The sequence below is a fragment of the Rhinopithecus roxellana genome, chromosome 22 (genome assembly GCF_007565055.1).
Source record: "Rhinopithecus roxellana isolate Shanxi Qingling chromosome 22, ASM756505v1, whole genome shotgun sequence".
Classification (NCBI taxonomy): Eukaryota; Metazoa; Chordata; class Mammalia; order Primates; family Cercopithecidae; genus Rhinopithecus; species Rhinopithecus roxellana.
In genome coordinates, this window is record NC_044570.1 from 9,303,437 (window position 1) to 9,322,246 (window position 18,810).

General features: G+C 40.3%; 1 protein-coding gene across 1 annotated transcript; it reads left to right on the top strand.

Annotated features, from left to right (window-relative positions):
- The first annotated feature begins 13,834 nt into the window (after positions 1-13,834).
- On the top strand, positions 13,835-14,462 carry LOC104657057 (cystatin-B-like). Its single transcript, XM_010356757.2, has one exon. The coding sequence runs from the start codon at positions 13,902-13,904 to the stop codon at positions 14,196-14,198; it is 297 nt and encodes a 98-aa protein (XP_010355059.2). The 5' UTR covers positions 13,835-13,901; the 3' UTR covers positions 14,199-14,462.
- The last annotated feature ends 4,348 nt before the right edge of the window (positions 14,463-18,810 follow it).

The window sequence follows — 18,810 nt, forward strand, 5'->3', positions numbered from 1 at the left end:
ATGTTAAGAAAAACTGTAATACTTCATAACAAACAGTTAAAAATTATGTATATGTGTTCGGGTTCAGTGGCTCACACCTGTAGTCCCAGCATTTTGGGAGGCCGAGGCGGGTGGGTCACAAGGTTAGGAGTTCAAGACCAACCTGGCCAAGACAGTGAAACCACATCTGTACTAAAAGTACAAAAATTAGCCAGGCATGGTGGTGGGCACCTTTAATCCCGGCTACTAGGGAGGCTGAGGAAGGAGAATTGCTTGCACCTGGGAGGCAGAAGTTGCAGTGAGCCGAGATTGTGTCAGAGCACTCCAGCCCAGCCTGAGCAACCAAGCAAGACTTGCTCTCCAAAAAAAAAGAAAAAAAAAAAAAAAATGATGTGTATGCATATGGTTCATTCTTCCAGAGTCCATAAAAGATATCAAACTGGTGATGCCTTTTCTAATTTCAACACTTTCAAAAATTAAAGTTTACTCTCAAAGCCAGGGATAAAAATGTCTTCCCTCCTGTGAGTGTTTCTGTAGTCTTGGTAAAGCAAAGAATTAAATCCGTTTATTTGTAAAATTTAAAGGGCAAAGTTTTAACTTATTTTTTCTATCATTTTTATTATTTTACAAACAAGAACAAGCATCACAGTCTAAAACTGAATAACATCGTTTCAAAATGTATCAAGTCATAGGTACTGAAATTATCTTTAAGTACAGGCAAAACCGCTTTCCATCTTATGATATCAAAAGTGTCAATTTTTGATATCATACTCAATTTAGTTTGCATTCCACCTTTCTCCCATCTCCAAAATATACTCCTTTATTGCAGTTTACGAGGTGGCACACAGTAGTAAAATACAAATCCAATCTAATTTGTTGTTGGGCCTCAGAGACCTGTTTGTGGGGATTTTCGCAACATTCTGGGTCCAGCGAGAAGGGGCATCATTCCTATTGCAAGAGTGAAGGAAAGTCCATGCCCCAGCCCCCTCCATAGCCATGCTTCTTCCCGTTTGGCTCCATGCCAAGCCCAGGCACATGTCAAGGAACTACGCAGTTCCAGGTGTCTACCACAGTACCTGGCTAAACCGAGGACCCTCATGCCTGCATTTAGGCACACACCCACCGGGTGGGAATTGAGTCACGGTGAGGGTTCCAGAGCTTCTCCCGACCGACTCCGCCGGAGAAGTGTCAGTCCTCTTCCTGGACCCCCTAGGTAGCGACCTCTGCCTTCTACTGCCTTCTCCAGCTCAGGATCCAGGACAAGGCCGCTTCTACACCCAAACACCCCTCCTCCACGGACAGACGCATGACCTGGATGTGCTTGAGAGCTTCCCAGTTCTCCTCCCAGTTCCCTCACCTTTCCTCTCAGTTCTCCTGTCCTTCCCAGTTCCCTCCTCTTTCCTGTACCTTCGCTTAGTATGTCCTTCCTATCGAGGTGCGCCTCGTATTTCCTGGATCTGGTCTCCACGAGAGCTTGGTAACAAGTAAACTCACAAGCATCACGGCTCCAGTCTGGCACCACAACATGCCAGGCACAAAGATGGCACTGCCCAGGCTTTTAAAGGAGATCTCGTGACGCCTCTTCACAGAAACTAGAGGCAGGGTTACACAAGAAACATGGTAAATTAGGGTAACATCGCTTTCAGTTCAAAAGCGCCCATATATTGGAAATGGCCAATATTACTTTTGGGGAACTTACTGCGACTGCGCCGTGTAGGGTGCCTACCCATACTCAAAAAGGTCTTTAAAGTAAGTTTGATTGGGACTGCAAAAGACTGGGAAAAGAAGGGCGTGACAGGAAGAGGGAGGGTAGACAGAGGCCTCACAGGACTGGGGCAAACATTTCCTACAGCTTATTCTCGCTGCCAATGATTGTTTGCAGTGTGCCTCAGCTGCCCCTTCATGTCAATTCATATTATTTCTTGAGCTTGCTGTGTGCTTATGTTTGGGCCCTCCAGTTTCTCATATTAGTCACTCATTTTCTCTTATGCGGGTATGCAGAAACTTGCCAATTCTGATGTTAATACTTGATTTGTTTCACTTGCGTCTGTGTGAAGAGACCACCAAACAGGCTTTATGTGAGCAACAAGGGCTGTTTATTTCACCTGGATGCAGGTGGGCTGAGTCTGAAGATTGTCAGTGAAGGGAGATAGGAGTGGGGCCGTTTTATAGGATTTGGGTGGGTAGTGGAAAATTACAGTCAAAGGGGTTTGTTCTCTGGTAAGCAGGGGTGGGGGTCACAAGGTGTTCAGTGGGGCAGCTTTTGAGCCAGGATGAGCCAGGAGAAGGAATTTCACAAGGTAATGTCATCACTTAAGGCAGGGATTGGCCATTTTCACTTCTTTTGTCATGGAATGTCATCAGTTAAGGCAGGAACAGGCCATTTTCACTTCTTTTGTAGATCTTCAGTTACTTCAGGCCCTTCAGGCCATCTGGATGTATACGTGCAGGTCACAGGGAATATGATGGGTTAGCTAGGGCTCAGAGGCCTGACACTTTGTTTTCTTGTTTTATTTTTCCTTAACCATTCATTAATTTCTCGAACATACTCAGAATTTCATTAATGCCATCCAGTGAGGATATATAGAGATGTAGAATGACATCAGGGAGCAACTCACTTGGAATCGAGGCCAGCTTCATGAGCAGAAGACCTGTATTTGCGGCACAATGTTTGAGCTTCAAGGACTTAGACTAATTGCTCTGCTGTGGCAGCCTTGAATTTCTTATTTTTCTTTTTCTTTTTTGAAATGGACTCTTACTCTGTTGCGCAGGCTGTAATGCAACAGCCTGATCTCAGCAACCACCATTCATGCAATTCTCCTCCCTCAGCTTCCTGAGTGGCTAAGATTACAGGGTCACACCCCCATGACTGGCTATTTTTAGTAGAAACAGGGTTTCAGCATGTTGGGCAGAGCTGGTCTCAAACTCCTGACCTCAGGTGATCTGCCCACCTTGACCTTACAATGTGTTGGGATTACAGGCATGACCACCCACCATGCCCAGGCTCTTAATAATTCTTTGACAAGTTGCCCTCCATTTTTATTTTGCACTAGAACTTACAAATTATGTAGCCATTTGTGCCTGGGATAAGATAGTTGACAAAAAACAATGATTGAAATCACAGTAATTTCTGTGACAGAAATGAGTACAGTAAGGAGTTACAGATATGGCAGGAGACTGACTAGAAATAATAGGAATTTTTGAGGGGAGTCACACAGGAATACAAGTTAACCCACAGAATTGATATTGGTTAAATCAGAAGATATAGACCACCCTATTTATTTTAGTTCAAATAATTTAACATAAATAATTGATAGTTACATACTGAAAAAGCAAACAAACCACTGCAGGTTATCACAGGGGTAACAACAAGAGAGGAATGAACTAGAGCTCTAGGAGAGAACAAGAGGTTGAAATTACTATAATTTAGACATTTATAAGGAGGTCCTTGTGAAGCTAAAATGCACACATCCGAGAAATGATCAACATCTGGCAGATTCTGATGTCTTTGGTGGGAGGAGACAGACCTCAAAAAGCTATGTTGCCATTTGCAGGAAATACTATACTTTAACCGCTCATATTGGAAGGTCCTATGGTTGTTCCTCTGTGAGCTATGTATTCTTCATAGGCCTGGAAATAAAAAACGTGGAGCAGTTTACATCCTGACACAAAGCATTTAATTGTGGAGAGCCGAACATTTTGGAAAGTTGAAAGGGCATTCACTCCTGCTAACCATCCCACACAGTGAGGATATATCATGCTAAAACAGTGATAAAAAACATGCTGTGGGTTCAGAGTTTTGTATTAAAAAAAAGTTTCCCAGCCAGTTTACAAATTTATATGTAAGGAAGAAATGTTTATGGGCATCAGCCACAATATCATAACAAGGAATTACAAAACTTCATCCCTTAAGAACAATAGAAAAAAATGGTAGTGAAAGAAAAACTGTCAGATTTAACATTTTCAGAACTGTAGACACTAACCAAAAGCTTGTAGGAACACAATCAGTGCTTATTGAAAAAAAACAGCCAAATCTTGGTAAAAATAGTGAGCAGTGTGGCATTTAACACATCCATTGCAACCCAGCTCAAGCAATAGCCTTGAAAATAGTAGTCTGTATTCTAGGTAGGAGTACCAAATGGAGGAGAATGAAAGAATTATGATTTGGAAAGGGTTATCCTCAATTTAACTGTCTGATGGTTCCCTGGAGGAGTGGATGAAAAGGTTTGTCTTTACCATACTTAACTTAGAACTCACACAGTAGTACAAGGACCACAATGTAGTGTTGTTGCCTGGAAATATTAGAGGCAACTGTTTGGGTTACACCTACCTGAGTGTCTTAAAATACACCTTGTATTTGTTTTAATGAGGTTAAAAGAAACATGGAGACATGAATGACTACCATATAAAACGAAATTTGCATAATCACAGATCTATAGAAATAAGAGACACTGCATACTATGAAAGAGCACACATGGGGAAGCACCATGGTCAGTCAGTTGTTAAACACAGCAACGGAGAAATGTTGGCAAGAGACTTTATTGTGGTTTCCACAAGAAGGAATGAATCAGGGTAAAGATTTTAATTTAGATAATTTTGATAATTTCAGTGAGTTCCAGGGACAGGGGCTATGTCTAGTTTCCTGTTCCCAAGCCCTGAAGTAATTAAGGAAGTCTGAATTGGTTGACTTACATATAGAGGGACACTCCTGCGAATTAGTCTTTTATTATCACTAGGAATTGCCTAATCTTGGGAGACAGGCTCTCCAGGATCAGCAAGACCCCACAAGTCACAGCATCAGAACAAAATGGCATGCTTTACACACAGGCAAGTGATAAAGAGTGCTGCAAGCAATATGTTAACCAAAGGTGTGGAAAAAAAAAAGACTCACTAAAGAGATGACCTATGTTTTAAAAATGCTTTGTAAAATGTGTACGTATTACCAGAAATGTTGAAAAACATGTGCAGGCACATACTCAGAAAAGACCTGCAAAGGAAATATCCTTTCACTTATGCGTGATATTAAGGCTCTTCATGAGAATGAAGTAGAGGCTAAGGCAAATTAACTTCATGGTTAAATATGAAAGGCATTTTTTTTTTTTTTTTTTTTTTTTTTTGAGACAGAGTCTCGCTCTGTCACCCAGGCTGGCAGGCTGGAGTGCTGTGGCCGGATCTCAGCTCACTGCAAGCTCCGCCTCCCGGGTTCACGCCATTCTCCTGTCTCAGCCTCCCGAGTAGCTGGGACTACAGGCACCGCCACGTCGCCCGGCTAGTTTTTTGTAGTTTTTAGTAGAGACGGGGTTTCACCGGGTTAGCCAGGATGGTCTCGATCTCCTGACCTCGTGCTCCGCCCGTCTCGGCCTCCCAAAGTGCTGGGATTACAGGCTTGAGCCACCGCGCCCAGCCTTGAAAGGCATTCTTAAGATCACACACTGAGACTGGGTGTGGGGGTTCATACCTATAATCCCAGCATTTTGGGAGGCCAAGACCAGCATATCAGCTGAGGCCAGGAGTTTGAGAACAGCCTGGCCTACATGGTGAAGCCTCATCTCTACTAAAAAGCAAAAAAAAGCAAAAAAAAAAAAAAAAGCCAAGTGTGGTGGCATGCACCTGTAGTCCCAGTTGTTCAGGAGGAGGAAGTTGCTGTGAGCCGAGATTACACCACTGCACTTCAGCATGGGCGAAAAAGTGAGACTTCATCTCAACAATAACAACAACAACAAAAACAAAACAACAAAGTAGAAAGAACACAATGGAAAAGAAGAAAAAAAAGATCACACACTGAGATATTTGGATCTCACACCCTAAAGGAGGAGATTAACTTGATTTCCACAGCTTGTCATGTCACGTTTCCCATTTTCAACAAAAGTATAGAAGGCATGCAAAGAAACAGAATACATTACTAAAACCCAAGGAGAAAAGCACACAAAAACAGCTGTTCCAGTGAAGCCCAGGTGACGGACTTACTAGACAAATATTTTTGTAAAGATTTCTGGATTTTATTCCTTATGTTATACCTTATTTGAATTTTTTTTCAGTTGACAAATAATTTTGAATTCTTTTATCATATGCAACATATTTCAAAGTATATATACATTGTGGAATGATTAAATGTAGCTAATTAACAAGTGTGAGCCACTGTGCCCTGCTGGGTTTTTTTCTTTTTAAAGTTTTGCCTTGTTACCAAATTGGCCTTGAACTCAAGCAATCCTCCTACCTCAGCTTCCTTAGTAACTGGGACAATAGACATGCACCCCCACACCTTACTTTTTGTGTTTGTAAAGTTTTCAAAAGTTATTCCTGTTATTGATTTCTCGTTTTATACCACTGAGGCCCAAACAATACAATTACTGATGGAATATATCATTTCAATCTTCTTAAATATATGATTTCAGTCTTCTAATATGTTGTTTTGGAGGCTAAAAGATGGTCAATACTGGAGAAAGTTTCATGAAGCTGTGAAGAATGTATATTCTGCAACTATTGGATAGAATATTGGGTAAATGTGTTAAGTCAGTAATAAAATGTCTGATAAGCAAGAGGCCTTTGCAGGTCTTTAAATTAAATCTGTAACAAAATGTCTGTCATCAAAGGAAAGCCCAGGACCTGGTTTAACTGCTGAATCCCACCAAGCATTTAAAAAGAACTAATTAGACAGGAAGAATACATTTCAAGATACCTATTGCAAAGCATATTGACTTTGTTTGGTCTGCAGTGCAATTTAAAGCCAGTGTGTTTTTGTCAGTTTTTATCTGGATGATCTGTTCCTTGCTGAAAATGGGATGTTGAAATCTCTTTATATTACAGTATTTCAGTCTGTCTTTCACTTTTTTCTATCTCATTGATGTTTGCTTTACATAATTAGATGCTCTTATAGGGGGTGAATCTATATTTATAATTGTCATCTCCTCTGTCTGTATTACCCTTTATTGTTATGTAATAACCTTTGTCTCTTTATAACATTTTTTTTTAGTTATGCCTATTTTACTGAGTTATATACTAAATTATATACATATAATTACTCCTGCTCTTTTTTGTTTTCCACTTGCATGGAACTTTTTTCCCATTTCTTTACTTGGAGTCTGTGTATGTCCTTACACATGAAGTAAGTCTCACAGACATTATGTACTCTGAATTTTTAAAAACCCACCTAGCCACTGTGAATCATTTTTTTTGAGATGGAGTCTCACTCTGTTGCCCAGGCTGGAGTGCAGTATGATCTTGGCTCATTCAGTACAACCTCTGCCTCCTGGTTTCAAGAGATTCTCCTGCCTTCACCTCCCAAGTAGCTGGGACTACAGGCATGTGCCACAAAGCCTGGCTAATTTTTTATATTTTTAGTAGAGACAGGGTTTCACCATGTTAGCCAGGATGGTCTGAATCTCCTGACCTCATGATCTGCCCACCTCGCCTCGCAAAGTGCTGGGATTACAGGTGTGAGCCACTGTGCCCAGCTGTCACTCTGCATCTTTTTATAGAAGAATTCAATTAAGTGAACTTCAAGATTTGTATTATTATTATTGTTAATTACTGTTTTTGAGATGGAGTCCTGCTCTGTAATCAAGTGACCTTCAAGGTTTGTATTATTATTATTATTATTATTATTATTATTATTAATTACTGTTTTTGAGATGGGAGTCCTACTCTGTCATCCAGGCTGCAGTGCAGTTGTGCCATCTCGGTAAAACAGTGAAAAGTGGAGGTTCACTAGTCTGGTTGTCTAAAGTGTTATCAAAACTCGTCATCTGAGGACCAAGAAAATTAAGGCGTGTAAATACAAAGGGTGAGGCTGCAGCATAAGTTTAATATGTGAAAAAAGAAAACTCTCTGGAGCCAAGAGCTGTCCTTGGTGGGTTGCCAGGTTATAGCTGAATGCAAAAGCTTTCTATAAGAATCCACTCTTTGTAGCTGTTTAAATAGCTTTCTTATCTATAAAACTGTCTGCAACTTTCTGCACAATTGCCTCTGTGTCTGTCCAGCTGCAAGATGTCTCCTGGTAAGAACAAAGTTTGGCTCTTTGTTTCTGTAACTGTGGGCTTGTTTTAAGCAGTCTGCTCTCTCCTTTCCCTGTGTAAGCTCCCACGAAGTCCACTGTCTAAGTGTCTGAAGAGAAGGACGCTTTTTCCTGGGAGCTCCCTAATCATACAAAGAACAAAGAGCTTCTATGCTGTATGTTGACCTTGCCAGTTTGACTGCTTATCTACAAGTGCAGATGTTACCCTGAGTTTCTCAGACTGCTCTGTTTTTGCTTGTAACTGTGATTTTCAGGCAGGTAGCTTCTGCAGTCTGAGTTTTTTCCCCAGATTGCTTTTTGTTAGAAGAAAATAATTTTTTTTTTTTTGAGACAAAGTCTCCATCTTGTTACCCAGGCTGGTGTGCAATGGCACAATCTCGGCTCACTGCAACCTCCACCTCCTGAGTTCGAGCAGTTTTTCTGCCTCAGCCTCCCAAGTAACTGGAATTATAGGTGCCTGACACCATACCTGGCTAATTTTTGTACTTTTTTTAGTAGAGACGGGGTTTCACAATATTGACGAGGCTGGTCTCAAATTCTTGACTTCAGGCGATCTGCCGCCTCGGCCTCCCAAAGCGCTGGGATTACAGGCGTGAGCCACTATGCCAGGTCAAGAAATGATTTATTAAGCTGCCTTTTATTAGAAAAGTTCTTGCCAAGGACTCTCTGCCCTAGTCCTCTGCCTAGGTGTTCTCTTTTTACCTCCTCTCTCATCGGCTTACTTCATCCTCCGCCTCCTGGATTCAAGCGATTCTCCTGCCTCAGCCTTCCAAATAGCTGGGATTCAGGCATGTACCACCATGCCTGGCTATTTATTTATTTATTTAATTTTTAGGTGCAGTCTCACTCTGTCACCCAGCCTGTAGTGCCCTGCAAGATCTCAGCTCACTGCAACCTCCGCCTCCCAGGTTCAAGTGATTCTCCTGCCTCAGCCTCCAGAGTAACTGGGACTACAGGCATGCTCCACCATATCCCGCTAATTTTTTTTTTTTTTTTTTAGTAGAGATGGGGTTTTACCATATTGGCCAGGCTGATCTCAAACTCCCGACCTTGTTATCCGCCAGCCTGGGGTCCCAAAGTGCTGGAATTACAGGCATGAGCCACCACGCCTGGCTCTCTCTCTCTTTCTCTCTCTTTTTTTTTTTTTTTTGTATTTTTAGAAGAGAGGGGATTTTACCATGTTAGCCAGACTGGTCTTTAACTCCTGACCTCAGGTGATTTTGCTTGCCTCCACCTCCCAAAATGCTGGGATTATAGGTGTGCTCCACTACATCTGGGTTCAACGTAATTATTGAAAGTTAAGAACTTATGCTATTTTGTTAATTGTTTTCTTGTTGTTTTGTAGGTTCTTTTTTCTTTCTTCCTCTCTTACTGTCTTCCTTTGTGATTAAGTAATGTTTGTTAGTATTATTATTTAATTTCTTCATAGTTATTTTTAGTGTATCTATTATAGATTTTGGCTTTGAGGTTACCATGAGGCTTAGAAAAATAATCCAATATTGTTGGAAAAGGTTTTTTTTTTTTTGTTTTTTTTTTTTTTGTTTTTTTGTTTTTTTTGTTTTTTTTTGAGACGGAATCTGGCTCTGTCGCCCAGGCTGGAGTGCAGTGGCTGGATCTCAGCTCACTGCAAGCTCCGCCTCCCGGGTTCCCGCCATTCTCCTGCCTCAGCCTCCCGAGTAGCTGGGACTACAGGCGCCCACCACCTCGCCTGGCTAGTTTTTTGTGTTTTTTAGTGGAGACGGGGTTTCACCGGGTTAGCCAGGGTGGTCTCGATCTCCTGACCTTGTGATCTGCTTACCTTGGCCTCCCAAAGTGCTGGGATTACAGGCGTGAGTGACTGCAACTGGCCTGTAAAAGATTTTTAAAACTAGTAACCTGGCAGGGTGCAGTGGCTCATGCCTGTAATCCCAACAGTTTTTAAGGTTGAGATGGGGAGATCACCTGAGGTCAGGAGTTCCAGACCACCTGAGGTCAGGAGTTCCAGACCATCCTGACTAACATGGACAAACCCCATCTCTACTAAAAGTACCAAATTATCCAGGTGTGGTGGCACATGGCTGTAATCCTAGTTACTCAGGATGCTGAGGCAAGAGAATCACTTGAATTCCGGAGGTGGAGGTTGCTGTGAGCGGAGATCGCACCATTGCATTCCAGCCTGGGCAACAAAAGCAAAACTCCATCTTAAATAAATAAATAAATAAATAAATAAATAAATAAAACTAGTAACAACCTACCTTTGATTACAAAAAAAATTCTACACTTTAACTACACCCATATTTTGAATTTATGATGCAAAAATTTATTTTATTTTATTTTATTTTTGTGGAGACAATGTCTCAGACCTGTCACCTGTGGTACAGCTGTGTGATCACGGCTCACTGCAGCCTTCAACTTCCCTGGCTCTGGTGATTCTCCCATCTCAGCCGCCCAAATTAACCACGATGTCTGGCTACATTTTTTAGATTTTTAGTAAACACAGGTTTTACCATGTGGCTCAGGCTGGTCTTGAATCCTTATACTCAGGAATCTGCCCATCTTGGCCTCCCAAAATGTTGTGATTACAAGCACCAGCCACCATGCCCAGCCTACATCTGTTTATATTGTGTGTCACTTACGAAATTATTATATTATTTTTAACAGTTTTATTGTTTAATCTTCATAATAAAACACCATTATGTGATTAGAATATTGTGCACAAGACCATTAGGTGATTAGAATATTGTGAGTTTTATTACATTTAATTTTTTTTTTTTTTTTTGAGACGGAGTCTTGCTCTGCCACCCAGGCTAGAGTGCAGTGGCCGGATCTCAGCTCACTGCAAGCTCCGCCTCCCGGGTTTACGCCATTCTCCTGCCTCAGCCTCCCGAGTAGCTGGGACTACAGGCGCCCACCACCTCGTCCGGCTAGTTTTTTGTATTTTTAAGTAGAGACAGGGTTTCACCGTATTAGCCAGGATGGTCTCGATCTCCTGACCTCGTGATCCGCCCGTCTCGGCCTCCCAAAGTGCTGGGATTACAGGCTTGAGCCACCGCGCCCGGCCTATTACATTTATTTTAAACAGAGTTTTACATCTTTAGATGTTTTTGTGTTTCTTATTTGTACTCTTCCTTTCAGATTAAAGAACTCCATTAGCATATCTTGTATAGCAGGTCTAATGATGATAAACTCTCTAAACTTTCGTTTTTCTGGGAAAATATGTATCTCTCTTCATTTCTGAAAGAAAGCTTTGCTTCTTGGTTGGCAGTTGTTTTCTTCAGCACTTTAAATACATTAATTATCTCACTCCCTGGGGGCCCATGATATTTCTAGATGTATTAGAAGTTCCTTATGCTTTTTCCTTGCTGCTTTTAGGATCCTCTCTTTTTTGTTGACCTTTGGCAGTTTGATTGTAATATGTTTTATACTAACTTTGTTTGGATTGAATCTGATTGATGATGTTAGCCTTCTGTACCTAAATATTTTTATTATTCTTCAGGTTTGACAAGTATTCTTCTATTGTATTTTAAAATAAGCCATCTACCCATTTGTCTTCATATATCTCTCTTGAAATCCAGTGACCGAAACATTTGCTCTTTTGATGTTTACTGTACATTCTGTAACCTAGTTTTTTTGCTTGTATTAAATTAATAAATAAAAAATTTGACTGAATATTTATTTATATTTATATATAATATTTACATACATATGTATGTAATATATATATATTATATATATAAAGCAGGAGAATCACTTTTCACTCTATTTTCTAATAGCCTGTCTTTGAACTCACTGATTATTTCTTCTGCTAGATCAATTCTTCTGCTGATGCTCTCTGTTGTAATTTTTATTTTATTTGACATATTTTCTAGTTTCAGGATTTTCATTTTATTTTTTAGTTTATAAACTGTTAATTTCTCTGGTAAGTTTCAAAATTATTTATGTTTTATTGAAGTTCACTGTTCTGCCTTAAAACACGGGTCTTTGCTGAGATTGCACCACTGCACTCCAGGCTGGGTGACAGAGTGAGACTTCGTCTCAAAAAAACAAACAAACAGAAAATAACAACACAGTTCTTCCTGGTCTGAATTCTTTGTTAGGCTAATCATATATATTTAGCAATTGCATTTTATTTTGTCCATTTGGTGAGTGTCATGCCTCTCTGTTAGTTTTTGTTTTTTTAGACAGAGTCTCACTATGTGGCCCAGGCTAGAGAGTAGTGGCACGATCATAGCTCACTGAAACTTCTGCCTCCTGGGTTCAAGTGATTTTCCTGCCTCAGCCTCCCAAGCAGCTGGGACTACAGACCCACCACACCTGGCTAATTTTTTTTGTATTTTTAGTAGAGACAGCATTTCACCATGTTGGTCAGGCTGGTCTCAAACTCCTGACATCAAATGATCTGTCTACCTCAGCCTTCCAAAGTGCTTGGATTACAGGCATGAGCCACCATACCCCGCCTCTCTGATTATTTTTTATTCATGTGGTTGTGCATCAATGTCTGTTTGTTGAAGAAGCGGGTATTTATTCCAGTCTTAAAACTATAGTTTTGTCTGTGATCATCTTTTTACTAGTAGGCCTGTCCTTGCATTCTGAACACATTGGCTGTTATGTCCTTAAGTTCTTGACTGTAGGGGTTCAATCAGGTTGGTGAGAAAAATATTAAGGATAGTTATAGTAATAGTCCCAAACCTTCTTGGAAGGCTGAGAGGTTCGCATAGCTTTAGTAACTGTTATGGCTGAAGTGAATTTGATCTTTACCTTAAGTAAATAGCTTAAAGTGAGTACAAAGCAATGTGGGGAGTTTACCTAACTAGCTTGTTTACTCATGTGGCCTTAAGACCAACTTTTAATCATTCATGGGTGCATGATTGCTCTCCCCGGGGTGGGGGTGACCAGGTCAATTATCCTCTAGTGGTGTTTACTCATGAACTTTATCAATTAATCTTTACTGAATAAATGCAACTCTCACTGACTGATTGAAGCCATGCTGCAACTAAGTGGTCCAGATGCTCAGTCCAACTGGCAAAGCAGAATATCTGTGTGTCAGTGTACTTTATTCATATATTATTAGGTCAGGGTCTGCAGGACAGACCCCCACACTTGACCATTACAGCTATCACAGCACTAAGTGAACCTCAAGTCCATGACAAACACGCTTAACCCAAATTACAATCTTATGACCTCTGATGCTGGCTTAGCACCTGACTGGAATCAGTCAACCATCAGAACTTATTGATTACATGGGAAGCTGGGTAAGAAGTCAACCCTGTAAGACCTGTGGATCATGTTTCCTGAAGTGTGATGCTGCTGGTCAATCTCTTTGGTGCAGCGTCTCCACTGGCCACAATACAGACCAACCATCATTAAGTGTGTCCAATCTTTTAGTTGCCTTGGACCACACTGAAAGAATAATTGTCTTGGGACACATATAAAACACATGAACACTAATGACAGCTCATTAGCTAAAAATAAAATGACTTTAAAAAGTTCTGTGCATAAATCTCATAATATTTTAAGAAAGTTTACAAATTTGTGTTGGGCCACATTCAAACTGATTCAGATCCACATGCAGCCTGTACGCCGTGGGTTGGACAAGCTTGATCAAAATTCATATACTGGTAGCAGCAAGCTGACTTTACTCCCCCTCCCCCAAAGAAAACCAAGAACAAGTATACAACAGCAAGATTATCACCAGCAATATCTTAGAATTCAAATATAAAGATGAGACAGTTTGCAGGACCACAGACAAGTAAAAAACTTTCAAGCAGATGGTAAAATAATTGGCCTTCCATATGTATAAGACCCCTCCCCAAATCTGCCTGGCACCACTTAAACATATAGAAAATTTCTGGCAGTGCCTACTTGAGCGTAGGAGCCGCCGCATCCCGTCGCCGAGTCCCCTCGCCAGGTTCCCTCCGTCGCCGCCAAGATGATGTGCGGGGCGCCCTCCGCCGTGCAGCCGGCCACCACCGAGACCCAGGACATTGCCGACCAGCTGAGGTCCCAGCTTGAAGAGAAAGAAAACAAGAAGTTCCCTGTATTTAAGGCCGTGTCGTTCAAGAGCCAGGTGGTCGTGGGGACAAACTACTTCATCAAGGTGCACGTTGGCGACGAGGACATCGTACACCTGCGAGTGTTCAAATCTCTCCCTCACGAAAACGAGCCCTTGACCTTGTCTAACTACCAGACCAACAAAGCCAAGCACGACGAGCTGAGCTATTTCTGATCCTGCCTTTGGACAGGACCCTTCAGCCAGAAGACTGAGAATTAAAGTGATCCTCCGTGGACCAGAGCATGCACCTGTGATCCTAAAATAAGCTTCGTCTCCGGGCTGTGCCCTCGGGGTGGAAGGGGCGGGATTCAGCAGCTGCCCTTGCATTTCTCTTCCTAAATTTCATTGTGTTGATTTCTTTCCTTCCCAATCAGTGATCTTAATTACTTTCAAAATATTTTCAAAATAGACGTATTTTTTAAATCCTTAAAAAAAAAAGAAAAAAGAAAATTTCCTCATGACTCATATGTCTCTACTGGAAAAATTGAGATTGAAGTTGGTAACCATTAACCACACCATCTTGGGTTCTTTGGCAGGAGACCCATCCCATTTCAATCCACAGAAAGCATTAGAAGTGTATGAAGGGAGATATTCCCTGGGGAAAGCCAGAGAAAAGTGGAGAAGGTGGGACTACCATCCACAACCCTGCCGTAACTCTGCTGTCAGTAGTATCATGCTATAAGATATTTGTTGCCCAGGTATCCTACGCACAAACACTAAGCCAGCCTTCCGACACTACTGAAATATCCTTTTAGGGGTCTCCTCATTTGTTATGGGTGACAGTCTGATTGTTTACTAGAAACATGGTATGATTGGACTTAATGTGCCATCTGGCCAAAAATGAATCAGTAACATTGAGGGTGAAAAGAAAAATGACGAACAGGTAAATTACAAAGAATCTCTAAGCAAACATATTCAAGACTGGATTAAATAACTACTCCTTCTAGGCAATAACATAGAGGCATATCAATAAGAAATGACAGTAAAAAGGAACTATGACTTTCCCATATAAAGCAAGGAACCAAAGCAAAGACTGCCACTAGTGGGACAGGTTTTGTGAACTCTTTGACCAATAACTCAGAATATTATCTTTTATGACTACAAAGTTGATGGAAGAAAGAAAGAGAAAAAAATTTTAATTCAAAATAACAGTTTTAAGGGAATGCAGTTTAAGATAACACAGAAAAGTAATTGAACAACAATTAGAGAAAGTTAACAAAAAGATGGAAATAATTTAAAAATCAAACAGAAATCTTGAAACTAAGAAATACCTTTGTTGGGCCAGGCGCGGTGGCTAAAGCCTATAATCCCAGCACTTTGGGAGGCCAAGATGGGCGGATCATGAGGTCAGGAGATCGAGACCATCCTGGCTAATATGGTGAAACACCGTCTCTACTAAAAAATACAAAAAACTAGCCGTGCGACAAGGCGGACACCTGTAGTCCCAGCTACTCGGGAGGCTGAGGCAGGAGAATGGCGTAAACCCAGGAGGCAGAGCTTGCAGTGAGCTGAGATCTGGCCACTGCACTCCAGCCTAGGTGGCAGAGCAAGACTCCGTCTCAAAAAAAAAAAAAAAAAAAAAAAAAAGAAATACCTTTGTTGTACTGAAAAACTTATCAGAGGATATTAATAGCATGAAGTAAGCTCAGCAAAAAATCAGTGCACTTAAAAACAGGCTATCTGAAAATACACAGAGAAGAAAAAAGAATGAAAAGAAATGAAGATCCCTTAATAGACTAGAAAATTAGCTCAAAACAAATTCTAAGAATTATTAGTGTCTCAAGAGGGAATTGAGAAGGAGGCAGAGGTAGAAAACGTACTCAAATAATAAAAGTTTTCAAATTGTGAGAAAGATAAATATCCAGGTACAGGAAGTTCAGAGATCATCAAACCAATTCAATCAAAATAAGACTATCCCAATGCAAATAATAATTAAATTCTCAAAGGTCAAGGATAGAGAATCTCACAGGAAGTAAGACAATGGAAGCAAAGAACATAAAAAGGAATTCTGAATGGGCACAGTGGCTCATGCATGTAATCCCAGTACTTTGGGAGGCTAAGGCAGGATGGCTCACTAGAGGCCAGGAGTTCAAGACCAGCCTGGTCAATATAGTGAAACCCTATTTCTACTAAAAAATACAAAAGTTAGCTGGGTGCGTTGACATATGCCTGTAATCTTAGCTACTCAGGAGGCTGAGGCATTAAGTATCACATCAGGCTGGGAGGTGGAGATTTCAGTGAACTGAGATTGTGCCACTGTACTCCAGCCTGGGCAACAGAGTGAGACTTTGTCCCAGAAAAGTAAAGGAATTTCAATTCATCTGGCAACAGATTTCTCAATGGAAACCATGGACCAGGAAGGAATGCTTTTAAAGTAGTGAAATTTAAAAAATGCAATTAAAGAATACTGTATTCAGCAACACTGTAATTTTCATTTGAAAGACAAATAAAGTCTTCCCCAGATAAAGAAGAAAAAAACAAGAGAGAATTTAGCACCATCAGAATGTGATAATTCACCCATGTCAGGCTCATCTTACAAGAAATACTAAAGGGAGTGCTTCGATCTGAAAGAAAAAAAACGCTAACATGCAACAAGAAAATATTTGCAGATATAAAACCCACTGTTAAAATTATTATACAACAAACAAATACCGAATACTCTAAATAATACTATCATTCCAGTGGACAATCCACTCACAACTCTATAAAGACCTGAAGATAATTTTATCAAGATCCACTCATAACTATAAAGGCCATAAGACAAATATATCAAAATCAAATAATAGCTAGCTAGAGCAAACTGTTAGGATACAGGCAATATAAAAATATGAGAAAACACTTTTAAGTTAGGAGAAATGCAGTTAAATTGAAAAGGCTGTTTTTTCATCTTTAGGGTATTTTTAATGTTTTCCTTGTTATCTAAGATAAGTTGTCTTAAGCCTCATTGTAAATACTGTGCATAAACCTAGAAGGGATTTACCAAAAAGTAAAAGCAATGAATTAAGACATAGTATCAGAGCAATTTATTCAACCACACACAAAAAAAAAAAAAAAAAAAAGGAAGAGAGAGGAGCTACAAAACAAGAAAAATACTTGACAAAAGGTCAGTAGTGAAGTTTTTACTTATCCATTATAATATTTAAAGCAAATGGACTCAATTGTTTAATTGTAATGCCTAGAGTGGGCTGGGTATGGTGACTCACACCTGTAATGTCAACATTTTGGGAGGTTAAGGAAGGCAGATTACTTGAGCCCAGGTGTTAGAGACTAGGGGGTGCAAAATGATGTAATGCTGTCAGTACAAAAAATATAAAAATTAGCCAGGTGTGGAAGTTGTGCCTGTCGTTCCAGGTACTCAGTATGCTGAGGAGGGAAGACTGCTTGAGCCCAGGAGATTGAGGCTGCGGTATGTGGACATTATGCCACTGCACTTCTGCATGGGTGACAGAGCAAGACCCTGTCTCAAAAAAATAAAAAATAAATTAGATAAAATAAAAAAGCATAGATTGGCTGAATAGATAAATATATAGGGCCCTTTGATATGCTGCCTACAATAAACCTACATCACCTACAGAGACACATACAGACTGAATGTGATAGACTGGAAAATTATATTCCATGGAACTGGAAACTGAAAAGGAGGGGGAATGCCTATGGTTACATAAATAAAATAGACCACAAATCAAAGGCTGTGCAAAAAGACAACAAATGTGACTATATAATAATTAAGGGGTCAGTTCAGAAGAGACTATAACAATTTTAAGTATCTTTGCACCCAACATTGAACTCCCGAGGGTATAAAGCAAACAGTAATAAATTTAAAGGAAGAGGTAGATTCCAATACAACAATATTAGGGGACTATAATGTCCCCACTCTCAGTAAAGAGCAAATGATCCTGACAGGAAATCAAAAATTACATATTGGAGTAAAAGTACACATTCGACCAAATAGGCATAACTAGCATTTACAGTTCACCAAACAGTAGCTAAATGTATGTTCTTTCCATTAGGAAACAAAGCATTCTCCAGAATAGACTGTATCTTAAGCTGCAAAACAAGTTGCAACAAATTCATAGAAGTAGGACTCATAGTATTTTTGCTGACAACAGTGAAATAAAACTAGAAACAACTCAATAGTAACAATCAAGCTGACCCCCAAATCAATGTCAGTCCCATTTACAATAGCTATAACAACAACAACAAAAATGCCTGTAAGTACATTATTCAAGGAGTGAAAGGTCTCTGCAAGGAGAACTACAAAACCTAGAGGGAAAGAATTTATAGTTGACACAAACAAATGGAAAAGCATTTCATGTTAACTGATTTAAAAAGTCAACATTGATAAAACGACCATATTGCCAAAACAATCAATAGATTAAATGAAATTCCCACCAAAATACCAAGGTCATCTTTCACAGGTACAGAGAAAACAATTCTAAAGTTCACATGCACCAAACAATAAAACAAAACAAAAACAAAATGACAGTCAAATAGCCACCACAGTTCTAAGCAAAAAGAACAAAACTGGAGGCAGCACATTACCAGATGTCAAATTATGCTACAAGGTTTCTGGATGCAGTGGATCATACCTGTAATTCCAGTGCTTTGGAAGGCTGAGATGGGCAGATCACTTGAGCTCAGCAGTTCAAGACCAACCTGGGCAAAATGTGAGACCCCATCTCTAGAAAAAAAAATACAAAAATGAGCTGGGCATGACTGTGCATGTCTGTGGTCCCAGCCACTTGGGAGGTGAGGTGGGAGGATGGCTTGAGCCTGGGGGGCAAAG